Genomic DNA, 27,205 nt, shown 5'->3' on the forward strand with positions numbered 1-27,205 from the left:
CAGAATTTCCTAAAATCTCTCAAACAAGCAGCAGCTGGCATCAGTGTGCCCCATACCTCTGAGTAAGAGGCCCAAGACCCAGCACTAGCAGCAGCCTCCCTTGCTTCACAGCTTGGCCTCTACTGGGCACTTTCAAGCCTAACACAAGTAGCAGCTATCTGCAGACTGCTCTATAGCTCCTGCCAAGTGGCCCCAGGCAGTGGCTGACTATGCATCTGCCAGGAGGCTAAAGCCAGTGCACTCAGTGTACAACTTCAGACCATACCAGATTACAACTCTACACATTCAAAAGTGATACACTCAAGGGCCAGATTCAGTGAGCACCAAATCCCACTGAAGCAAGTCCTGGTCCAAAGAGGGTGTCTCCTGCACAACAGCTCTTCCACTATAGTCACAGCTGGTCCTCACAGTCAATTGGCCTGGAGGTCAATTCCACCCAGGGACACCAATAGCAATTAAGGTTCAACTACAACAAGACTATGCACAAAGCCCACACAGGGGCGCACCTAGAGTGCCAGCTCAGGTGAATAGGGAGGCTGAACCACTGGGCCCAATAGGACACATACTACACCAGGCCACTCTACCAATTCTAGGAGACAGAGCAGCTCGACCTAATACATAAAAAACAAACAAAACAGGGAAGCAGCCAAAATGTGGAGACAAACATGTCACAAATGAAAGAATAGAAGTCTGAAAAAAAAAAGAATTAAATGAAATTGTAGCAAGCAAACTACTAGATACAGAGTTCAAAACAATGGTTACAAGCATGCTTAAGGATCTTAATGAAAGCTTCAAGGGACTTAGTGAGAATTTCAAGGATCTTAGAACATCAAAGACATGAAAAAGGACCATTCAGAAATTAAGCATACACTAACTGAAAGAAAGAATAATTTTCAGGGATTCAACAACAGAGTAGAAAAATCTGAGAATCAAATCAACAATGTGGAATAGGAGAAAGCAAAAAACAACCCAATCAGAAGAGAAAAAATAAAAAATAATGAAGACAGTGTAAGGAGCCTCTGGAACAACTCTAAGAGTATCAACATTTGCATTATGGAGGTGACAAAAAGAGGAGAGAGAGAGCAAGATACTGAAAACCTATTTGAAAAAAATGACAGAAAACTTCCCCTACCTGGTGAAAGAAATAGACTTACAAGTCCAGGAAGCACAGGGAGTCCCAAACAAGAGGAACCCAAAGAGGCCCGTAATTAAAATGCCAAGGGTTAAAGACAAAGAGAGAATCTTAAAAGCAGCAAAAGAAAAGCAGTTATTTACCTATAAGGCAGTACCCATATGACTGTCAGTTGATTTCTCAATAGAAACTTTGCAGGCCAGAAGGGAGTGGCAAGAAATATTCGACGTAATGATTAAGGACCTACAACCAAGATTACCCTACGCAGCAAAGCTATTATTTAGAATTGAAGGTCAGATAAAGAGCTTCTCAGACAAGAAAAAGCTAAAGGAGTTCACCACCACCACACCAGTATTACATGAAATATTGAAAAGTATTCTTTAAGAAGAGGAAGAAGAAAAAAAAGAACAATAAAATGGCAAAATATACTTATCTATCAACAACTGAATCTCAAAATAAACAAATAAGGAATCTAATGAACAGAATAAACTGATGAATAAAATAGAACCAGAGGCGTGGAAACATGGAACAGACTGACAAATCTCAGAGGGAAGGGGAGGAGGAGAAATTAACCAAAGAACATATATGCAATACCTATGGACATAGACAATAGGGTGGTGAAGGCCTGGGGCAGGGTGTGAACCAGATGGAGGTGGACAATGAGGGGAGAAAAGAGGGACATCTATAACACTCTCAACAATAAAGATTTAAAATTAAAAAATATATATATTTAAAATGAAAAGAAAAACCAGCAATAATTCTTATTTCCTTTGATTCATTCAATTCTCCTTTGTTTTCCCAAAATGTTACCTTTAAATAATTTTCTAATTTACCCTTTTTTTAAAAATAGTTAAAAGACAGAATAAGTACAGAATTTAGGCCATCATCAAAATCAGTCAGGGATTTGTACTCAATTTATCTCTTATGAATAAATTTTTACTCAACTTTGAAGGTCATAATAGCTCTGATTCATTTTATCACCATTAAGGTTCCAATTAAAATTCAAATAACGTTTTTAATTCTTCCATAAATTCTGTGCTTCAAATGCATTTTTTTCATGTAATCTTCCAACAATATCTGAGGTAATATTATTTTAATTTTATATATAGGTAAATTATCTATATAAGTATTAAATAAATAACAGCTGAGATCAGAATCCAGAAACTCTGATGTTCTCCACTATACCTCCCTACTTACTAGCTATTTAATACTCAAGTTTCTTGGGGATTAATTACTCTTACCACACTGGAAGTTGCAGGGATTAAGTCAGGTAATACATTTAAAATGCTTGGTCCAGAGTCAGCCAAATAAAAGTGGCCAACAGTATTAGCTATCATTACCAATATATGACAGCTGCTTCTATAAAAATGTTCACTCCTTAAAAACTTCTCAAAGATAGTGAAGAAATGAAACCATATCTGAAATGCACTTTTGTGTTCATGTGAAAAAGTCAAACTATTTATTTAGTTATTATTAGAATTTTAAAAATCCTTAGAATCATAATACTCAGCTATAAGAATATACTTAAATTCTGAAATCAATCCATAATAATGAGTATTTAAATTGGTTCAAATTTTTTCACTATTCTAAAAAACAGTGCACAGATCCTACAAACTTATCCACTTACATTCTCAGAATACTAAGAAATAAAAATGGTGGTTTCAAAGGGTATACATGTTCATTTTAGATGTTGATAATTTTGACAACTTTATAATCTTTTCTAAATTTTGTAAATTTTTAAGTCCATAAACTAAGATAATTAACTATTTTAAACATGTTGCAAATGTTTCTTAGTTTGCAATTCTTGTCTTTTGACTCTGTTAATGATGAGTTGTACTATTAGAAATTTAAAATATTTTATATACGCAAATTTATCAATCATTGCTGTGACAATTTCTAAGTTTGATGTAAATGCTAAGACTAGCCTTACCTATTCTAACATTTAAAATATATCAGCCCTAGTAAGTGTGGTTCAGTTGGTTGAGCGTTGCCCTGTGCACCAAAAAGTAGCTGAGTTTGATTCCCAGTTTGAGTCCATACAGGAGGCAGCAGATGGATGTTTCTTTATCTCCCTCTACCTTCCTCTCTCTCTCTCTCTAAAATCAGTAAGAAAAGCCCTAGTTGGTTTTGCTCAGTGGTTAGAGTGTTAGCCTGCAGACTGAAGGGTTCCGGGTTCAATTTTGGTCAAGGCTCGATCCCTAGGCCTTGTCAGGGTGTGAATGGGAGGCAACAAATTGATATAACTCTCTCACATCAGTTTCTCTCTCTCTGTCTCTCCCCCACCTTTCCACTCTCTCTGAAAAAGTCAAAGGAGCCCTAGCCAGTTTGGCTCAGTGGATAGAGCGTCGGCCCTTGGACTGAAGGCTCCCAGGTTTGATTCCGGTCAAGGGCACATATTTCGGTTGCAGGTTCCCAGGCCATGGTTGGGATGTGTGCAGAAGGCAACCAATAGATGTGTCTCTCTCACATTGAAGTTTCTCTGTCTCTCTCTCCCCCTTACACTCTCTCTAAAAATCAATGGAAAAATATCCTCGGGGGGAGAATTAAGAACAACAAAAAACACACACACAAAAAAGCAAACAAACAAAAAGTCAATGGAAAAATATCTTCGGGTGAGGATTAACACAAAACAAAACAAAAAATATGTAAGAACATATTTAAAATAAATAATAAAATATGCTTATTTTTCCTTCCAGTTTATACTGAAGAATTAGAACTATTTAGATTTTATTCTGTTATAAGATATAAAGTACTGATTTGTGTGTTTTTATCCAAGTGACATTCTTTCTTCTTGACCTTTATCTAAGTCACCTTTTAATGAAGTAGTCACATGAGCTTCTTCTATAGGAAACAGACTCATCCTTTTTAAATTTAACATCCGTTAAAAAAACATTTTTACTGATTTCAGAGAGAGGAAGGGAGATGGAGAGAGAGAGGAGCATCAATGATGAAAGAAGCACTGATTGGCCGTCTCCTGCATGCCTACTAGGGATTGAACTGAGACATGTGCCAGACATGGAATCAAACCATGACTTCCTGGTTCACAGGTCAACACTCAACTACTGAGCCACACTGGCTGGGTCTTAACACCCTTTTTAAAAACTATATATAAATATATATATATATATATATATATATATATACACACACACACACACACACACACACACACACACACACACACACACTAGTGGCCTGGTGCACAACATTTGTGCACTTGGGGGTCGAGGGGGTCCCTCAGCCTGGCCCGCACCCTTTCGCAGTCCGGGAGCCCTTGGGGGAAATGTCAATAGAACTGCTGCAGAGGTGGGAAAGGCTCCCGCCACTGCCGCTGCGCTCGCCAGCCGTGAGCCCAGCTTCTGGCTGAGTGGTGCTCCCCTTGTGGGGCCACATTGACCAACAGAGGGCAGCTCCTGTGTTCAGCATCTGTCCCCTGGTGGTCAGTGCGCGTCATATTGACTGGTCGTTCCACATTCGGTTGATTTGCATATTACCCTTTTATTATATAGGAGATAGATATATATATGTATATGTATATGTATATATTATTGATTTAAAAAAGGGAGAGGGAGAATGGGATAGAAACATCGATGATGTCACTGATTGGCTGCCTTCTGCACACCCCTTACTGGAGATGGAGCCCGCAACCCGGGCATGTGCCTTGACTGGGAATCGAATAGTGATCTCCTGGTTCATAGGTCAATGCTCAACCACTGAGCACGCCGGCCGGGCTTAATATCCTTTCTATTTACTTATTTTTATTATTTTATTTTTTATTTTAATTTTTTAACATCCTTTTTAAATGTAACTTTTCTGAACTACCAAAAAATGTACAAATCTTTCTTAGAGAAAAACATAAAATTTTAATTTATAAACATTAAGGAAAGCCTAAATAAATAAAGTCTCCTTGGGATAAAAAGGATATTCTACAGATGTCAATCTCCTCTCAATTAAATCCACAAATTCCAATTAAAAAAAACCCTAACACTATTATCATTGAACTGAACAAACTGAATCTCAAAATCATATAGAGAAGCAAAAGGCCACATCACCAAGAGATTTGTATTAGTTTCCTGTGGTTGCTGTGACAAGAGCCACCAACCTGGTGTTTTGTTCTGTCTTCACATCACCTTCTTCTCTATGTCTATCTATAGGTCAGTTTATTCTGTTAAATGAAGAGTGAGGGGTGTATACTTTAAAACTAACATGTTAAAAAAAAAAAAAAACATGTTGTTAGGATCATTGGACATAACTTTTCTAATAATTAGATGTTATATAAGGATCATGAAGATTGCTTTCAATAATGAGAAAGATTATGATAACCTCTGCCATAATGCTATAAACCTTTTTCAGTTAATGTTCTGTGTGGGGTTTTTTTTTGTTTTTATATTTTACACAGTGCTGACTTTAGATTCTGAACCATTTTGTTTTATTTCATTTGCACAGGTACTAAAGACAACCCAACATTTATTTCTGATAAGAACACTAACTTTAAATGTTTTTTATTTTACCACTGCCAACTGAAAGGAAATTGCTCTCAAAAAAGCAACTTTGTGCCGTAACCGGTTTGGCTCAGTGAATAGAGCGTCGGCCTGCGGACTGAAGGATCCTGGGTTCTATTCCGGACAAGGGCATGTACCTTGGTTGCAGGCACATCCCCAGTGGGAGGTGTGCAGGAGGCAGCTGATTGATGTTTCTCTCCCATCGATGTTTCTAACTATCCTTCTCCCTTCCTCTGTAAAAAATCAATAAAATGTATTATTTTTTTAAAAAAGCAACTTTGCTCTCCTCATACCTAACATATTCATTCATCATGCACTATATACTGTTTACTGAGTATTATATGCCAGGCACTATGCTGAATCTAGCGACATGAAGATAAAAAGATACACCCCTGCCCTCAGGAAGGTATGAAACTAAGTAATCTATCTATATAATAGAGGAATATGCAAATTAGCCGGGACACTGTAACGTCACGACCAAACAGAGGGACCTGAGGCTGCATGGGGCCTGGCCGTGGCGAGGGACCTCAGGCCACGTCCCCCGCGCCGGCACTGGGCCAGGAGACCTCAGGGCGCACCCCCCGCCTGGCGGGGCTTGATGGAGGTCCTCAGGCTGCACCCCCCCTGCCCCAGTGCTGGGCTGGGGGACCTCAGACTGCACCCCCTGCCCAGCAGGGATTGACAGGAGCCATCAGGCCGCGACCCCGCCTGGCGGGGCTTGACAGGGGACCTCAGGTCGCACCCGCCCCTCTGCCCCAGCGCCAGTCTGGGGGACCTCAGGCCATGCGCATACCCGATGGGGCTTGACAGGGGACCTCAAGCCGTACCCGCCCCCCGCCTCAGCGCCATGCAGGGGGACCTGAGGCTGCACCCCCCCGCCTGGAGAGGCTTGACGGGGGTGAGGCCGGCCGGGTCTGGTTCTCACCCAATGGGGGTGGGGCCAGCCGGGTCTGGATCTCCTGCATTTTCAAAGCATGTGTGGGTGGTGGGCAGGGACTTGACTCTAGGTCCCACAGTGCACCCCAGATTCTGACAGGAGGGAGATTTTCATATACATTTTACTAATTTTCTTTCATCTCTGACACTTCTTTTATAGAGAAAGGGCAAATAGCAATGTTAAAATATTTCCTCTAATTAATTCCCTGTTAATGTGCACGAATTTCGTGCACCGAGCCACTAGTTAATTATAATAAAATAGACAAATCACTAGAAGTAAATATGTACAATGCAGAAAAAAACCCCTATACCTACTTGGTAGGGAAGGAAGATTAGAAGCTTTCAGGTGTAAGACTAAAGAGTAGCTATTATGGTACAGTAATATTATTAGCAAAGGCATAGGCATCTCAGAAAGTGATTTCTGGTTCAATGTTACTGAAATGGAAAGTAGCAGAGAGGGGTAACAAGAAGCTAAAGAGGACAATGTAGTAGACAAAGATAAATTTATACTGGAATACTTGGAGTTTGAGGTGTCTGTGGGACACCCTAACATCCATTTACCTTTTTCTATCAATGTTGTAAAAGATGAAAAAGTAACCTGGAGGTTGGTGATACCATTTATAGAAATAGAAGGGGGAAAAACCACACATTTAGATTGTTGTAGACATTTCATTTTGGAAAGAATAGATCTAACAAACGTACTAATCACCTATTTCTCTGTTTCCTCCAAGGTCTATTTCTATCACAATAGTGCTTCTAAAAGAAGACACATTAGATAACATATGAATACATATAAACACAAATTGTGATGGGAATCAGAATCAAGAAAAAGTGTTTTAACAACAAAAAGCATGCTATCTTTACTAAGACATTGAAAACGTGTAACCCAACATGTTTCAATTTTCTCTTTAGCTGCTAGGAAATCTAAGAACCAAATTTAATGCCTACAGCTATAATCAGCTCATCTCTGAAATCTGATAATGTTTCCTTTCTTTAAGTAGTAGGTATTTAGTTGCTTATCACTAACTGTGCTATTTCACATTTTATTCAGTCCTATATGCCATATAAAACCCTTTAGATGCAATAATATCATTTTAAAAAACTGTTAATGCAAAGATAACTTGCAGTATTTGAAACAGCTTGTTTTACTAAGCAAATTAATCAGTAACATTGTTTATGTACATAACTTGCTCAGTAAATCACTTCTTTAAAAATAACAAAGATAAAGTATTTCAGAGGTCAAATTAATTTTTCAAATCAAATTAACTTTTCAAATGAGTGATATTCAAATTAAAAACTATAAATTAAAGGGTATATACAAATTAAATACAAAAGGGTTTAATGTCATGCATATAAAATTACTAATTTTGCATTATCAAATCCTTAAAACATAAAATGCCACGTTAGTTTCTCTTCATAGGCAATTTACAGTTTACAATGATGCATGCATTTTCAGATTTCCAGCTATACTGGTTCCAAGTTCATCTATACCACTTTTAAGTTGCTTATTTAATGAGCATATAATATTTGCTTCTGCTCTTATACATTACCACGTATCCCTTCTGAACATGAGCTTTCATATTTCTTATTTAAGATATTTGAATATAATTTTCATTGTAAAAAGTTAATATACTCAGGTTTGAGGTATATCAGATATATTGCACTAATCAACTGATTAAAAATTTCTTCTCTAAATATAAATAAGTAAAAAATGGGAACCAAGTTGCTTTCTATGAAGTCAATTTTCAGTCACATTAACTTAAGAGAAACTCTTATTATCAGCATCTGATATCCAGTGTCTTGAAACCTGTTATGTTTCAGGGTTTTGGGGGGGGGGGTTGTTTGTTTGTTTGTTTCAAGGTGTGGACATTAAAAGTAATTTGTGACAGAGAGCAAACCAACAAAATGCACTTTGACTTATCCTACGTAAGAATTTCCAAACCTTGGTGTGAGGAAAGAAAATCCAGGCAGAGCCAGTGGTATCCAGGAATTGAGAAAATGGCCTGAGAGTCCAAGAAGACCAAGGTAATTAAGAGTTCACAGAACAGAGCATCAAAGAGGAGAAAGCTGCATACAATGAGAACCCAGGGAACTGGAGAATCCCTTTCCAGTATGATCACAACACCTTTTAAGGAAACTTTCCAAGAGAGGAGAGAGAACTACGTGAAAGAATTTGAGAAAATAAGTACCAGATGCTTACATAATACCAAGAACAGTGCCTGTTCCCAAGAGCTGGGCTATAAAAAATTTTCCTCATAATTTACAGAGCATTTTGGTAGAATATATACAAAGGTATTAACACTCACACAGATAGTAATTAGCCCTAGATGGACCCATTCAACAAAGTGTACAAGACCTGAAATGATCAAACTGTTTCAAGGCAATTTAATAGCACCCCCCCAAAAAAGCTCAGACTGTATAATAATACAAAAATACTTAGTAACTAAGGTAAAATTCACAATATCAAACCATCCAGAGATTACTCAACATACAAAGAAGCAAGAAAACAACCCAGGATGAAGAGAATAATCAGCTGATTGAAATTGATGCAGATTTGACAGATGTTAGAATGAACAGAGAACTACTGTTACTTTAATGGTATTCTGTAGAAACAATAATTAAGATATATGGACAATATAACTTACACATATAATTTAACATATACAAAATAAACTAGATGAAAACTATAATGTCTGAGATGAAAAATAAACTGGCTGACTGCATGTAGCAAAAGAAAAGAGTAGTGAACTTGAAGACACAGAAATAGAAACTATCCAAGATAAAACAAAGAGAATAAAAAAATAAAATAAAAGAATGTCAGTTGTTTTCCTGCTATGAGACTTTCCAATTACTAATAATACTTTCTAATAATCTAATCTAATATTATAGTTATTAAAGCACTCATAAATTTCAAAAAGGGATGGGGGAACTAAGAAGGGGGAAATGGTTAAAATTTTCCCAAACTTTATGAAAACTATACACCCACAATCTAATAAGCTCAACGAACCCCACCCAAAAAAATATTTTTAAAACTATACCCAGCACATATTGCTAAAAACTGGTAATGAAGAGAAAAATCTTAAAAGTAGCCAGAAAATGAAAATGATATAAACATAGAGTAAGATAGCACAATTTATATCAGAAACAATACTAGCACAAAGACAGCAGAGTAAAATCTTTAAGGGACCAAGGAAAAAAGCTACCAATCCAGAATAGTAAACAAAGCAAATCTTTCAAAAAAGAAGGCAAAATACTTTTCACACCAACAGGATCATAAAGAATACATCACGAAATCATCATCACAGAACAAAGGATAAAGATAATCATTAAGAAAGAAACAAAATGATAATGATGGAAGGAAATATCTGTCTCTGCAATGAAATGAAGAATGCAGGATATAGTGCTATACAGATAAATACATGCTTTTATCTTATTTTAAAGTCTTTTAAAAATAACTGTTTATTTAAACAAAATATAATAGTGTAGGTTTTACAACATGTATAAGAAAATGTATGACCGAAAAAGCATAAAAGCTGGGGTGAGAAATGGAAGTACACTCTTGTAAATTTCTTATTCAATACTAGAGGCTCGGTACATAAAATTAGTGCATGAGGAGGGTGTCCCTCAGCCCAGCCTGCACCCTCTCCAATGTGGGACCCATAGAGGGATGTCCCACCGGGATCAGGCCTAAACGGGCAGTCGGACATCCCTCTCACAATCTAGGACTGCTGGCTCCCAACCACTCACCTGCCTGCCTGTCTGATCCCTCCCTAACTGCTTCTGCCTGCCAGCCTGATCGACGTGTAACTGCTCCCCTGCTGGCCCCATTGCCCCTAACTGCTCTCCCCTGCCGGCCTGATCAACCCTAACTGCCGTCCCCTGCTGGCCTGGTCACCCCTAACTGCCCTCCCCTGCCAGCCCAATTGCCCTAACTGCCCTCCCCTGCCGGCCCAATTGCCCTAACTGCCCTCCCCTGCCGGCCTGGTCAACCCTAACTGCCCTCCCCTGCTGGCCTGGTCACCCCTAACTGTCCTCCCCTGCAGGCCTTGTCCCCCCCAACTGCCCCCCCCTGCTTTCCCATTCATCCCTAACTGCCCTCCCTTGCCAGCCTGGTCGCCCCTAACTGCCCTCCCCTACAGGACTTGTCCCTCCCAACTGCTCTCACCTGCAGCCCTGGTCCCCCCCAACTGCCCTCCCCTGCAGGCCTGGTCAACCCTAACTGCCCTCCCCTGCCAGCCTGGTCACCCCCAACTGCCCTCCCCTGCAGACCTTGTCCCCCCCAACTGCCCTCCCCTGCTTTCCCAGTCACCCCTAACTGCCCTCCCTTGCCAGCCTGGTCGCCCCTAACTGCCCTCCCCTACAGGACTTGTCCCTCCCAACTGCTCTCACCTGCAGCCCTGGTCCCCCCCAACTGCCCTCCCCTGCAGGCCTGGTTGCCCCTAACTGCCCTCCCCTGCCAGCCTGGTCACCCCCAACTGCCCTCCTCTGCAGGCCTAGTCGCCCCCAACTGCCCTCCCTTGCAGGCCTGGTCCTTCCCAACTGCCCTCCCCTGCTGGCCATCCTGTGGTGGCCATCTTGTGTCCACATGGGGGCAGCCATCTTGTGTGTTGGAGTGATGGTCAATTTGCATATTACCTATTAATTATACAGGATAAAAAGCAGTATAATATCACTTAGTAGTAGACACTGGTAAATTAGAGATGCATATTATAAATCATATAGCAATCAATAAAATGTAAAACAAAAGAATATACCTAGTAAGCCAACAAAGAAGATAAAAAAATCATAATTTACTCAACTAATACAAAAGAAAGCAAAAAAAAAAGACAGAGGGGAAAATGGAAACTGAGAACAGATAAGCCAAATAGAACACAGAGCAAAATCACAGACTCAAACCTAAATCAATATGACATTAAATGTACATTATTCAGATCTCTATAACTACTTATAGGTCTGAATCGAAACAGAACAATTACAAATAAGGAGATTGGATCAGTGACCAAAAAACTTCCAACAGAATAAAGTCCAGGACCAGATAACTTCACTGAATTTTTTTTCTTTTTATTTTATTGACTAGAGGCCCGGTGCACGAAATTCATGCATGGGGGTGTATGTCCCTCAGCCCAGCCTGCACTCTCTCCAATATGGGACCCCTCGAGGGATGTCTGACTGCCCGTTTAGGCCTGATCCTACCGGGAGAATCGGGCCTAAACGGGCAGTCAGACATCCCTCTCACAATCCAGGACTGCTGGCTCCCAACTGCTCGCCTGCCTGCCTTCCTCATTGCCCCTAACCACTTCTGCCTGCCAGCCTGATCACCCCATAACCACATCCCTGACAGCGTGATTGATGCCTAACTGCTCCCCTGCCAGCCTGATTGCCCCTAACTGCCCTCCTCTGCAGGCCTGGTCACCCCTAACTGCCCTCCCCTGCAGGCCTGGTCACCCCTAAGTGCCCTCCCCTGCAGGCCTGGTCACCCCCAACTGCTTTCCCCTGCAGGCCTGAGTCCCCCCCCCCCCCCAACTGCCCTTCCCTGCAGGACCAGTCGCCCCCAACTTCCCTCCTCTGCCGGCCTGGTCCCTCCCAACTGCCCTCCCCTGCAGGCTTGATCGCCCACAACTGTCCTCCCTTGCATGCCTGGTCCCTCCCAACTGCCCTCCCCTGCTGGCCTGATCACCCACAACTGCCCTCCATTGCAGGCCTGGTCCCTCCCAACTGCCCTCCCCTGCTGGCGATCTTGTGGTGGCCATCTTGTGTCCACATGGAAGCAGGATCTTTGACCACATAGGGGCAGCCATCTTGGGTGTTGGAATGATGGTCAATTTGCATATTACTCTTTTATTAGATAGGATAGAGGCCTGGTGCACAGGTGGGGGCTGGCTGGTTTGCCCTGAAGGGTGTCCCGGATCAGGGTGGGGGTTCTCTTGGGGCGTGGGTGGTCTGGGAGAGGGGCCTGTGGTGGTTTGCAGGCCGGCCACGCCCCTGGCAACCCAAGCGGAGGCCCTGGGATCTGGGATTTATTTATCTTCTATAATTGAAACTTTGTAATCTTAAGCAGAGGCCAAGGCAGGCCAGGGCTGCGGAAAGCTTGGCTTCCTCCATCGCCGGGGGCAACTCAAGCCTCCTGCTCTCTCCAGCTCCGTGGCTGTCGCCATTTTTGTTGGGATTTATTTATCTCCTATAATTGAAACTTTATAGCCTTGAGTGGAGGCCTGGGCCTGCCAGGGTGTGCAGAAAGCTTGGCTTCCTCCATTGCCGGGGAAACCCAAGCCTCCTGCTCACTCCACAGCCACAGCCATCTTGGTTGGGTTAATTTGCATACTCTCTCCTGATTGGCTGGTGGGCGTAGCTTGTGAGTGTAGCAGAGTGATTGTTAATTTGCATATTACTCTTTTATTAGATAGGCTTTTTAGAGAGACAGGAAAGGAGAGAGAAAGAGAGAGAGAACATCAATGTAAGAGTGTAACATCAATTGGCTGCCTCCTGCAGGCCCGTACTGGGAATCTGGCCTACAACCCGGACATGTGCCCTTATCAAGAATGGAACCAGCACCTTTTAGTGCTTGGGACAATGGCCAGGACTCACTGGTGAATTTTTAAAAGAATACATACCAATCCTTCTCAAATTCTTCCATATAACAGAAGAGAGGGAACACTTTCAATCTCATTTTACAAGATCCACATTACTATGAAAAAAGACAAACAAGGATACTACAAGAAAAAATTACAATATCCCTGAAGAACACAGATGTAAAAATTCTCAATAAAATGTCAGCAACCAAAGTCAACAATACATTAAAAGGATCATAACCATGACTAGGTGGCATTAATTCCAGGCATGCAAGGATGGTTTAAAATCCACAAATGAATCAATTTAACACATTAACAAAATGAAAAATAAAAAATCCTAAGATCATCTCAATAGGTACAGAAAAAGCATTTCACAAAATCCAACATCCATTCCTAATAAAAACTCTCAACAATGGCATTTTTCACAGAAATAGGTAAAAACAATTCCAAAATTTGCGTGGAACCACAAAAGATCCCAAATAACAATGCAATCTTGAGAAAGAACGAAGGGAGAGGCATCACACTCTCTGATTCAAACCATATTACAAAACTATAGTAATCAAAGCAGTATAATATTGGCATAAACAAATTGGTATAAATAGAACAGAATAGAGAGCCCAGACAAAAATCTATGCATTAACGGCCAATCTACTTATGACAAAGGAGCAAGAATACACAACAGAGAGAGGACAGTCTCATCAATAAATGGGGTTGGGGAAACTGGATATCCACAAGCAAAAGAAAAAAACTAGACCCCTATCTTATACCATATACAAAAATTAACTGAAAGTGAATTAAAGACTTGAATGTAAGACCTGAAACCATAAAATTCCTAAAAGAAAATAGGTAGCAAGCTTCTTGACATTAGTCTTGGTGATGATTTTTTTAAATCTGAAAACCAAAGCAAAGCAACAAAAGCAATAAACAAACAAGTGGGATTACATGAAGTTTTAAAAGCACAGCAAAAAAAAAAAAAAAAATGAACAAAATGAAAAGGCAACCGACTGAATAGGAGAAAATATTTGCAAATCATATATCTAATACAGAGTTAATGTCCACAATATATAAAGAACTCATACAACTTTATAGCAAAATAACAAACAATCCAACTAAAAAATGGTGAATTATTACAAACACTTAAGGAAAAATAATACCAACTCTATGTGAACACTTTCAGAAAATTTAAAAAGAACACTTACAGGGGATTAAAAATGTTGACGGAGTAAGGGATGCTACACAGACATGCTCTATGGACCAAACTGGAAATTCAACTAAAATACAATAATAAACAAAGAAACCAATCCATCCTGAATAATCAACTGAAGACTAGCTGGAGAGATCCCTGATAACCAAGGACGGAAAGTGGAGACTGCATGGAGAGTGGTAGGCAGGGTGGAGGCGCAAAAGGGCTGCCTGAGCTCCCACAGACAGCAGCGGAAGTTTCAGAGAGATCTCTCAGCTGAGGGGGTTTACCACTGAGAACTCTGAGCTCTAAACCGCTAGCTGGGGCCCCCAGCAGAGAGCATCAGAACTAAGAAAGGTGCCCACATAACATATGGCTATGAAAAGCAGCAGGGTTGCTGTCTGACAAGGAGACAGCTGGATATGCAGACACCCTCTTAAAGGGCCAACATACAAAATTTCATGTGCAGTCACTCATCTTGGGTTCTGGCAGAGGGAAGGCAGGGTGGACGACTGGAGCCATGTGAGCAGAAGCCAGGGTTGGGGCTCTTGGGTTAAAGCTCAGAAGGCAGACACCCTGGTTTCCTGTGCTGAGTGATTCCTTCACGCTGCAGAGGACATCATTCCCAGGCAGACCTTTGCTATCCAGGTTTTTGTGAAGAGGGAAGACGGTTGGTCCACCCTATTAGAAAACCCCTTTCCCCACCTTGTGGAGTTTCTGAGGGCCATTAAGAGACTGACACGTTCCCAACCAAGTCCTCAATCACCCTTAGGTAATTAGTACTGGGAAGAGCCAACATATGAACCTCCTCATGAGATGTCTCTGAAGTATTCTCACACACAAAAAAATGTTTGACTCACATTTAATCAAGCCTCCAAGCCTAACTTTCATTTTAAGGGAAATACAGACTTAAAAGTAAAGGTTAAAGGACACCATTAGAAAGCAATTAGGCAAACAAAGAATGTACAACTTTCTGTAAGGCACCTACCCAGGACTCTTCAAAAGGCAATGTCATAAATCAAAACCAAGCAGAAGTTAAGGTGGTAGATTTTCTAGAATCTATAAACCTTGATTAGATCCGGGGGGAAACTGCATAGAAATTCTTAGGGGACTGTTGGAAAAGTTTCTCTTGTATATTAGTTGTGATTATAGAATGCTTTTTACTTTTGTAGGTATGATAGTGGCACTGTGGTTATGTAGGAAATTGCCATTCTTAAGAGACTCATGTTGAAGTACAGTAGGTCCTTGGGTTACGTCGGTGATCCGTTCCTACGCCGCAACCTAGTGTGATTTCCACTAGAAGTCGGAACCCACCTACATAAGCCCCTACGTCACTCACATGGAGCACATACACAGCAGTAATGAAGTAAAACAGTAAAAAAAATTTTAAAGAAAGATAACAATTCCTGACCTTTACTTGTGGTAAATAAATAAAAAAACATGAAGTTCATATGTACATATGTCGAAATGACGGAACTTTATTTTTTTATAAATAAATGGGAGATGGCGACGTAAGCACGAAACAATGTACATTGAGTTCAACGTAACCCGAGGACTGCCTGTATTTAGGGATTATGATGTCATATTGACTACTTATTTTGAAAACGTGTATGCATCAGTTTGTGTCTGTGTGGGGTGGAGAGAGAGAGGAGAGAAGGGAAATGTCAAACATTGTGGCTCTATTCTTTAAACAATTTTAAGTGTTTTGAGTTTTTCACAATAAAAAATAAGAAAAATTTTTGGTAAAGTTAAAAAAAAAAGAGACTGAAAACAATTAGCCCCCCCCCCCAGACAAAAGCAATTGCCCCACCCTGTTGAAAAAAATTCTTACCACACTGTGGACAACTACTTGAGGGCTATTCAAGACAAATCCTATCAGTCTGTAGGCAGAGGGAGTACCTGGAGGCTTTGAGTCTTTGCCTGATCTAATTAGTCAGAATCAGCATTTAACACTGTCCTGCACTAGAAATTTGGAGGCATAGCAGATCTACCTTATACACAATCACAAACCCAAAAAGGCAGCCAAAATAAAGAGAGAGAAAAAAAAACAACCCCCAAATGCCTTACCCGATTTGGCTCAGTAGATAGAGCACTGGCCTGCGAACTAAAGGGTCCCGGGTTTGATTCCAGTCAAGGGCACATGCCCAGGTTGCAGGCTCATTCCCACTGTGGGACATGCAGAAGGCAGCTGATCAATGATTCTCTGTCATCATTGATGTTTCTCTCTCTCTCTCCCTCTCCCTTCCTCTCTGAAATCAATATATTTTAAAAGAAATTTAAAAAACAACAACAACCTCCAAATGAAAGAAGAGAATTCTCCAGAAGGAGAGATAAATGAAATGGAGATAAGAAATGTATCAGACGTAAAGTTCAGAACAATGATGACAAAGACACTCAACAGCATGAAAAAAGACATAGTAACTATGAAGAAGGACATAGCACTAATAAAGAACACAGTGGAAGGAATACACAGCAGATTAGGGGAAGCCAAGGAAAGGATCAGTGAATCAGAAGATATGATAGAAAAAAATAACGCAATCAGAGAACCAAAAGAAAAACAATTTAAAAATAGGAGGACAGCTTAAGGGAACTGTAGGACATGAAATGTAACAATAGTCACACAATAGGTGTACCAGAGGAGAAGTAAGTGAGCAAGGGATAGAGAACATTTGAATAAATAATGGCAGAAAACTTCCCCAACCTGATGAAAGAAAAAGTCACACAAGTACAAAGGCACAGAGAGTCTCAAGCAAGAAGAACCCAAACAGGCCCATGCCCAGACACATCCTAATTAAAATGCCAAAAAGTAAGACAAAGAGAGAATCTTAAAGGCAGCAAGAGGAAAACAAACTGTTAACTACAAAGGAATTCCCACATAAGGCTGACACCTGATTTCTCATCAAAAACTCAACAGGCAGAGGGACTGGCATGAAGTACTCTAGATAATGAAAAGCAAAGATCTGAAACCAAGATTACTATATCCAGGTAGGCTATCATTCAAAATAGATGGTAAAATAAAGAGCTTCATTAATTAAAAAAAAAAAAAAAAGGCTAAATGAATTTATCACCACCAAACCAGCAGTGCAAGAAATGCTAAAGGGACTGCTGTAATGAGAAGTAAAAAAGAGAAACATGGACATACAAAACTAAAATGGCAATCATTAAGTATCTATCAATAATAACCTTAAATGGTAGTATAGACTGCTATAGCCATTATGAAAAACAGAATGGAGTTTCCTCAAAAAATTAAATATGGAACTGCCATTTGACCAAGTGATCTCAGTTCTAGGATTATACCCTAAGAAACCCAAAACAACAATCAGAAAGAAGGTATGGCCAGCAGGGCGTGGCTCAGTGGTTGAGCATAAATCTATGAACCAGGAAGTCACATTTTGATTCCTAGTCTGGTTAGATCCCTGCTGTTGGGTTCCCAGTGTGGGGCACAGGAGGCAGCCAATCAATGATTCTCTCTCATCATTGATGTTTCTCTCCCTCTCCCTTCCTCTATGAAATCAATCAAAATATATTTTTTTAAAAAAAGAAAGGAAAAGAAAGAAGGTATGCACCCCTATGTTCATAGCAACACAATTTACAATAGCTAAGATCTGTAAACAGCCTAAGTGCCCATCAGTAGATGGGTGGATAAAAAAAACTGTGGTACATTTATACCATGGAATACTACGCAGAAATAAAAAAAAATCTCTTACTCTTTGAAACAGCATAGACGGACCTACAGAATATTATGCTAAGCAAAATATGCCAATCAGAGAAAGACAAGTATCACATGATCTCATTCATATGTGGACACTTAGCATATGAACAAAATAAAGTGATGAACAGAACAGATCCAGAGACATAGAACAGACTGCAGAATTTCAGAGGAAAGGCGAGGGAGGGAGGATGGGTGGGAAGTGATCAAAGAACTTGTATGCATATATGTATAATCCATGGACACAGACAACAGAGTGGTGAAGACCTGGGGTTGGGGAGGAGGTGAGGGGGAGGAATGTGAAGTGTGGAGGGCAGAGGGTTAGAAGTGGTCAATGGGGGAAGGGGGAGAGAAAGAGGACATATGTAATACTTTCAACAATAAAGATTTAATTTTAAGAAAAGAACACTTATAATATTGTAAGGCTAACATTACCTGGTATCAAAACAAACAAACAAAAAAAACACAGGAAAATTACAGACTAGTATCACTCATGAATATAAATACATAACAATAAACAAAATTTTAGCATATCAAATCCAATAATATATAAATACTAGAGGCCCGGTGCACGAATTCGTGCACCAGTGGGTCCCCTCGGCCTGGCCTGCGGGATTGGGCTGAAACCACCTCTCTGACATTTCCTGGGGTCCCAGATTGCGAGAAGGTGCAGGCCAGGCTGAGGGACACCACTGGTGCACAATTGGGGCCAGCGAGGGATGCAGGAGGGCTCCAGGGCATGTCCAGCCCATCTCACTCAGTCCCGATCTGCCAGAACCCAGCAGCAAGCTAACCTACCAGTCGGAGCATCTGCCCCCTGGTGGTCAGTGCACATCATAGCAAGCAGTTGAGAGACCTTAGCATATCATTAGCATATTACACTTTGATTGGTTGAACGGACAACCGGACACTTAGCATATTAGGCTTTTATTATATAGGATGACAATACACACAGGGCCACTGAGCTTACTCTCAAGATTGCAGAGTTGTATAAACATTTGCAAGTCAATGACTATAACACATCATATTATTAACAAATGAAAAGAGAGAAAAACATCTTTCCATCTCAACAAAAGAAGAAAAGTATTTGACAAATTTAACATCCATTCCTGATGAAAAGTTTCAGCAAACTAGGAATGGAATGAAACTTTTTCAACATGGTAAAGGCAATCTATGAAAAACCTACAGTTATCATATTGCATGGTAAAAAAAAATTGATTGCTTAACCAAGGCAAAAAACAAGACAAGGATATCCACTCTCACCACTTCTATTCTACACTTTACTAGAGGTTCTAGTGAATTCAAAAGGCAATAAAAATAAAGGAAAGGAAGATTAGAAAGGAAGAAGCAAAACAGTCTTTATTCACAAAGAAGACTATGTACAAAATCCAATGGAATCTACAAAAAGCTAATAGAACTAATCCTATCTAATAAAAGATTAATATGCAAATTGACAATCACTCCAACACACAAGATGGCTGCCCCCATGTGGACACAAGATGGCTGACACAAGATGACCAGCAGGGGAGGGCAGTTGGGAGGGACCAGGCCTGCAAGGGAGGGCAGTTAGGGGTGACCAGGCCAGCAGAGGAGGGAAGTTGGGGGTGACCGGACCTTTAGGAAAGAGCAGTTGGGGGGGACCAGGCCTGCAGGGGAGCAGTTAGGCATCAATCAGGCTGGCAGGGGAGTGGTTAGGGCAGGGGTGGGCAAACTTTTTGACTCGAGGACCACAATGGGTTCTTAAACTGGACCGGAGGGCCAGAACAAAAGCATGGATGGAGTGTTTGTGTGAACTAATATAAATTCAAAGTAAAGGAGCGGAGGGGAGAGCAAGAGAACCGGATAGAACAGCTGGATCCGGCCCGCGGGCCATAGTTTGCCCTCGGCTGGGTTAGGGGGTGATCAGGCTGGCAGGCAGAAGCGGTTAGGGGCAATCAGGAAGTCAGGCATGCGAGCTGTTGGGAGCCAGCAGTCCTGGATTGTGAGAGGGATGTCCGACTGCCCGTTTAGGCCCGATCCTACCGGTAGGATCGGGCCTAAACGGGCAGTCGGACATCCCTCAAGGGGTCCCAGATTGGAGAGAGTGCAGGCTAGGCTGAGGGACACACACCCCCGTGCACAAATTTCATACACCAGGCCTCTAGTGAGTTAATAAAGTTTTTAAAATACAAGGCTCATGGGTATAGAATATGCCAAAAAAATTTAACTTTTCCAGCAGTCATAATTGGTGGTGGTAATACCAGCATTGTAATCTGATATTGTGTGTATAATGTGGGATAAAAAATATACAGATCATGTATCATAGAAATATACACTTGAAACCTACATAACCTTATTAATCAATGTCACCCCAATAAATTTAATTTTTTTAAAAAGATACAAGGCTCAATATACAAAAATCAATTGTATTTCCTTACACTAGCAACAATCAGTAACAAATATAAAGATGTCATTTACAAGAGCATCAAAAGTAGAAAATATTTAGGAATAAGTAACAAAAAGACCTGTATATTAAAAACTACAAAACATTGCTAGAGAAATTAAAGAAGCCCTATATAAATGGAGAAACATACCTTGTTCATGAGTCAGAGATTTCAATATTGTTGTTAACTTTTCCCAAATTGACCTATAGATTCACCATAGTCCCAATCAAAATCCCACCAGGAAAATTTATCTTATTTATTTTAGAAATTGACAAGCTACATCTTAAAATTCATATGGAAATATAAATGACATGGCATACTGCCCACCCCCAGAAAAAAAACCTTTGAAAAGGAAGAGCAAAGTTGAAGGGACAACACTACCTGATTTCAAGATGTACTATCAAGTCACAATAAATTTTAAAAAATATTGTGGTACTAGCAATAACACAGACAAATAGATCACAGGAACAAAAAGAGTCCAAAAATAGATCCACACATACATGTCAACTGAGATTTGGAAAAACTACAAAGGCAATTCAATGGTAAGACAGGGCAGTCTTTTTCAACAAATGGTGCTGGAACAATAGGATATCCATGTGCAAAAAAAATAAACTTCAATTCATATCTCAAACCATATTTACAAAGTTAACTAAAGAAGGATCATAGACCAAAATATAAATCCTAAAATTAAAAATCTGCTAAAAGAAATCATAAAAGAAAATCTTTGTGACCTTGGGTTAGGCAAAGATTTTAGATACAACACCAAAAGTATGAACCATAAAAGAAAAGTTTGATTATATGGACTTAAAATTAAGAATTCCTCCTCCTTCAAAGAAAATGTTAAGAAAATTAAAAGACAATTCAAAGCTGGGTGGAAAATCTGATAAAATACTTTTATCCAGAATACAAAGAATTTTCACACCTGAATAAGAAAATAAACAATTTAAAAATAGGTAAAAGATTTGAGCAGCCACTTCATCAAAGAAATTATACAGTGATAAATAAGGACATGAAAAGAAGCTCAATGTTGTTAGATATCAGGGAAATACTAATTATAACCACTACATACTTCTTATAGTGGCTGAAATTAAGAAGACTGGCAATAAGTGGGGTTGGTGCATTTGTGGAGAAAATGGTACTCTCCATACACTGCTGATGATGATAAGGGTTAGCTAGCTAACTTAATTAGACAGACAGGAAGAGGGGGTCCAGGGAGGATGGAGGCATTTCTGGCCTGAGCAATTAAAAGCAGCCCTGACCTGAGCAGCTGGGAAAGCCATTAGGGAGATTAAAAGCAACTCCAACCTGAACAGATAAGATGGATATGTGAAGGGCAAAAATAGCTCCAAGACTTTGAAACTAATACTATGTAACAAAATGACCAATGAGGGAAAGCACAGGGGTCCTAAATTGAGGAAGGGTCCAATTAGAAAGGGTCAAGTTCAGACAAAGAACTACAGCCTTTATAAAGCCAGAGACAAAGAGATTTACAGATTTGTTAGATTTACTAGTAGATTTTTCCCACTAGAGAGAGAAAGCAGGCTTTTCCCATTTGGGGGCCCTTTCTCAGGGCATCCCCTTTGGGGACACCCCTGCCCAGGAGTTTGTATATGCTTCCAATAAACTTCTACATTTTTATTTTAAAAATCTTTTAGTTCTCGAATTTATTCTTCAACTTTGTCAGACAAGGACCCACGAGAAGTTTGCACCCCGAACCGCACGTTTCAATGAGAATGTAAAATGGTAAAAAACAGTATGGCAGTTTCTTTAAAAAGTTAAACAACTGCGACATGATTTCAGCCATTCCACTCCTAGCTATTTATCTAAGAGAAAAGAAAACGTGCTATACAGGTATACCTCATAGGAGCTTTATTTGCAATAGCTGAAGCTGAAAACCCACATGTCCATCAACAGGTGAATGGGTAATCAAGCTGTGGCATATTCATACAATGGAATACTACTCAACAATAAAAGCTATGTGCTATTGACATACTTGACAACAATATTGATGAATTTCAAAAGAATAAGGCTGAATAAAATAAATCACACAAAAAATAAATATTGTATAATTCCACATATATATACATATATATTATATATGTATATGTGTGTGTGTATATATATGTGTATGTGTGTGTGTATATATATATGTGTGTGTATATATATGTGTGTGTGTGTGTGTGTGTGTATGTATATATATATATATATATATATCTACAAAATGCAAACTACTCTAAGGTGACAGCAGGTCAGTGACAGACCAGGGAAGAGAGTAGGTGCAAGTAGGGATGGAAGTAAGGGATTCCAAAGGGGGAAAAAGTAAACTTTAGGGAGTTATTATTCTAATTGTTTGGATATGTTCCTGATCTTAATTGTCAAGATGGCCTCACAAAGTATATATATGCCAAAAATGATTCAATTATATGCTTTAAAAATATGTGCAATTTATTGTATGTCAATTATACCTCAATAAAGCTATTAGAAAGAATGACCCAACAATAATCAATATATTAGCTAAATAAGAAATCATCTTTTTCTTTTTAAATCTAGAAGGCTGAATTGTTACCTTGCCATAGATGATGAAAATTAATATTTAGTCACTATATGTCAGGCATTATATTAGCCACTTTACATGTGCTTAGTGTCATTAGCTTAAAGTTATCAGTTATATATAAAAAAGGGGGGGTGGGGAGATAAGAGGAAACACAAAACTTTTGAAACTAGATAAGGTTTTCTTTCTTTAAAAAATAATAACTCTTAACTTCCAATTCCTACATATCAAATATATAGCAGTATTTTCAGAGTCAAGTTCTATAAATTCAGCTGGAATTGTCCTATAGTGGGAACACATGCCTGAAAAAAATTTACACTGGATGTTTAAATATGTTATATATTTGGGCCCACTGAATTATATAAGTACCCTAAATAAACGGCAGTTCAATCTAAGGCTTAAAAATATAGTTCTGATGGAACCAAATCAAAATCAAAATCCTGTGTAACTGGCAATACTCTATTACTTTATGTGAGACTTGTACCTGTTTCCAAAAAAGGGTCTCAAGTGTCTCTTCTATACACTATATTTTGACAAGGTTTCTAAACCTCAGCACCACTGACATCTAGAGCTAGAATATTGTTGTGAGAGATTATACTGTGCATTGTAAGATTTTTTTTTTCCAACATTCCTGCTACCCACTAGATGCTGGAAGCACCTCCCCCAAGTTTTGACAAGCAAAAATGTTTCCAAACATGAACCTCCTCAACACATAGAGCAGGGAATCTGAAATCACAATATTCTCTCTTTGAAGGTTCTTAAGGATATTTTAAATGTTTTTATACAGTATATGCTCTATTTTTTTTAAAAAGCCCATAAATCACTAAAAGGTAAAAGGATTTTTTAAAATTATTGTTTCGTTTTCAAACCGAGGAAACCAGGCAATACAAAATATGCAATATGTGTGACCACTTAATTTAGACCTTGTCTCCTCTGTCATGGAAGAAATTTCTGTCAAAAAAGTATATATGAGCCATTCCTTCACTGTAATATTAAAGAACTATGGCTTAATTTAGGAAATGTCAATGCTCCACTGGAATTCAACTTTATAGCTCTGCCATTCATTACTCAACCTATAGTTTATCCCAAGTAGGTGTCAAATTCCATGAAGTCTTCAATTTCAAACTTCCATTATCTGTGATACATCTCCTACACTCACACATTCTTTTTCACACTCTCTCAGCCAAATGTTTTTTTCAACAAGTTAGTTCTCAAGTGGGATGAAGATCATAAATTAAAAGATCACAATCTCAACTACATTTAGAAAATTTGTATTTTCTTGAAAATTGGGCTTCTTTTTATACCATTAAACTGCATTTAATTGTTTTCTTTCTATTCCATAGGAATAAGTACAACTTACTTGGGATAAAGACTTGCTGTCATAAATGTAGGAAAAGTAAAAAACATACTGGAGATAGGAAATCTGGGCTCCATTTCTGGCTCTGCCGTCTAATACCTGGATGACCACTTGACATTCCCAAACGTCAGCTTTCTCATTAGTAAACAATGGAAGATAATATCTACCTGTAGGGTTATTGTGAGGATTAATTATAATTTATGTGAAATCATTTTGAAAACAGTAAACCACTATACAAATGTTAGGTGTTACTGGTGGTATCCTGGTAGTGTGATGTGATGTGATATGTATGGTATTGTACGGTACGGTATGGTAGAGAAGCAGGCACCTCAAATAAGGGACTTATATCACGGAATAAACTCATTAGGAAGAAAGCTTGAGATAAATTATAAGCTAGGATTCATTCAGACATTTGGGTTCAAAACTCCATTCTAACATAAACTCTGTATTAACTTGGGCAAACTAACTTTCCTTTTCACCTCAAATTTCATCAAAAAGATCCAAGTACTGAACCAAATATTCCATAAATATTATTACAGCCCTGTGAGTCTACGAAATGACCCAGTATCCAAGATTCCTTTAACACTATATCCAAAATGCAGAGCACTCTTTGGTTTGCCAGCAAAATAGTAGAGGGAAACAGACGATAAGAAATTTTTAATTAAATAAAAGTAGATTCTATGTAATTGGGGCAAAGGAGGCTGTAAACTACCTTGTTTGCTATAATTAATAATAGTTCTCTCTACATGACAGTAGTGATGAACAAGGTGCATTAACAAAGGGCGGGGCTCCTTCCCACAAGCTTTTTTGGCAACCACCCACTTCCCAAAAAAGGTATAACTGCTTCCTCCTGGCCCTCATTAGACAAGAAACTTGAAAAATACAGGTACAGGTCTATGTTGTCCGAGAAAGGATTGTTTTCGCTTGGGCAGGGAGGACGGTAGTCATCTATCTGGCAAACACATCCTATAAACACCATTATCCACAGCACCACGTCTACCGAAAGTCTGAAAAAGATCTGTTTTTAGATAACACTAGTTTTAAAAAAATGACTTGGGATTATTCACTCAAAATTAGATAACCCTGTGTTACTGGTGATTAGTGTTTGACAAGCGCCAAGTTTTCTCTTCCCCAAATTAACCGCCCTCCGGCTTCCCTACAGAGGCGCCGCCTCACCCTCCACTCCCGCAGCCCCGCTCCGCGCCGGGACCCGGGGAGTCCCCGGGGGCTCCCAGGAGGCTGGCCGGCCACCCAGGCCTCCGGCGCGGCCGCCCCTAGCTCCTCACCAATGACGCATCGCAGGTGCTTGAGTCGGGTCAGCGCGTCCTTCTTGGTGTCCAGCACCTTTTGGGTAGATTTCTTCACGTCCCCGTGCGGCTTCTTGGAGAACATCCTGCCGCCACGGCCGTCTCCGGCCCCCTCCCGGCCCGGTCCCGGCGGCGGAGAATGGAGAGAGTGGGCGGGGAGGAGACTAGCGCGAGAGACTCATTCACTCCCCAACCTTGCGGGGCCCCGGAGCAGCCGACTCTTCCCAGACCGAGGCCGGGGCCGCCACCTCCACGCGCCTCGCGCCGCGGCTGCCAGGGGCCTTCGGCTTCGGCCCCAATATGGCGGATCCCTTCTCCAGGCGTGCACGGAGCTGGGGAGACCTGGGGAGGCCGCCGCCGCCGCCGCCGCCCGCTTCCTGTGGCCGCCGCTCGCCGCCACAGGCCAGCCCAGGACCGGAGCCGCGGGGGTGGGGCGCTCGGCGTCAGCAACACTGCTCCCCTCTCCCTGAGGCCCCCTTAAGGTTAAAGCGTCTTTAGCAGCCTAAATCCTGCAGGAGCCGAAAAGAGACGGAGTGTAGGGGATTTCACGACTCTGCCGTCGGTAGAGTATGGTCCCCGTGGCAACCGCCTTCTGACGTCTGACGTCAAAATTTCTTGACGTCATGCCAGCGTGAGGTCACCCGTGGCATTATCCCCTCCCCTTTGGTTTCCTGTGTAAGCAGTCAAAGGAGGAGCCCAAGAAAGTCAGAGAAGGTAATTACTGCGTGCGTTATTTTAAGCAAACTCCCAGAAGAGTATCGTATACTTTTTGTTTATAAAGGTCCTTCATCTCTACTGTGTACTATGTCATAGTAACTTAAGAAAGTAGCTCCAAAATATCAAAGCAGACGTGCAATATATATATTTTTATATTTTTTCCATGCAATATATTTTAGATGCCAATTCTGAAGACATCGGTTGTAACACCCCTTCATTTACTAATTTGAATTTTGTTTAAATGATTTTTGTTTGTTTTGCAAAGTGATGATTAACAATTTACTGTAGTTTAAAGATTTGTAGGGTTCTAGTACATCCTCTTGATTAAAATTATCTTGTACAAATAAATGAGTTATGCTGTACCAGAAAAATTACAGGGAAAAAAAATAGGGAGAACTTTAGGGTGAATTTTTCTAATATGTAAAGAGTACACAAATCCAGGAAGAAATTAAGGCACAGGTAGAAAAATTAGTAGAGAACATGGAAAAAAAATCACAGAAGTGTATACACATAACTAAAACATGTGATAAATATTCACACTCATTAGTAATTTCAAAAATTAGATTAAAACAAATTTTAAAACAATTTTTAAACAGCTTTATTAAGGTGTAACTGATATACAATAAACTACACATTTTCAAAGTGTAGTTTGGTAAGCTCAACGTTTGCATACAACCATAAAAACATCAGCACAATGAAAATAGTGAACAAACTATGCATCACCCCCTCAAAATTTCCTTTTGCCCCTTTGTTATCCCTTCCTTCCATTGCCACACCCCTAGTCCCCAGGCAACCACTGAGCTTTCTTTCACTTAGTTT

General features: G+C 40.1%; 1 protein-coding gene across 9 annotated transcripts in view; it reads right to left on the reverse strand.

Moving 5' to 3' along the window:
• RALGAPA1 (Ral GTPase activating protein catalytic subunit alpha 1) overlaps positions 1–26,270 on the reverse strand; it is a 297,067-nt gene extending 270,797 nt beyond the window's left edge. For all 9 annotated transcript variants that reach the window (XR_013960957.1, XR_013960958.1, XR_013960959.1 and 6 more), the window contains exon 1: positions 25,649–26,270. Coding sequence is in view for 6 of the 9 variants with exons in the window: in XM_080675533.1 (XP_080531659.1) it covers positions 25,649–25,754 (106 nt within the window). In the remaining 3 variants the exon portion in view is untranslated. The remainder of the gene's footprint in view (positions 1–25,648) is intronic.
• Positions 26,271–27,205: the final 935 nt, after the last annotated feature.

The sequence above is a fragment of the Plecotus auritus genome (assembly GCF_963455305.1).
Source record: "Plecotus auritus genome assembly, chromosome: 1".
In the NCBI taxonomy this organism is placed as follows: domain Eukaryota; kingdom Metazoa; phylum Chordata; class Mammalia; order Chiroptera; family Vespertilionidae; genus Plecotus; species Plecotus auritus.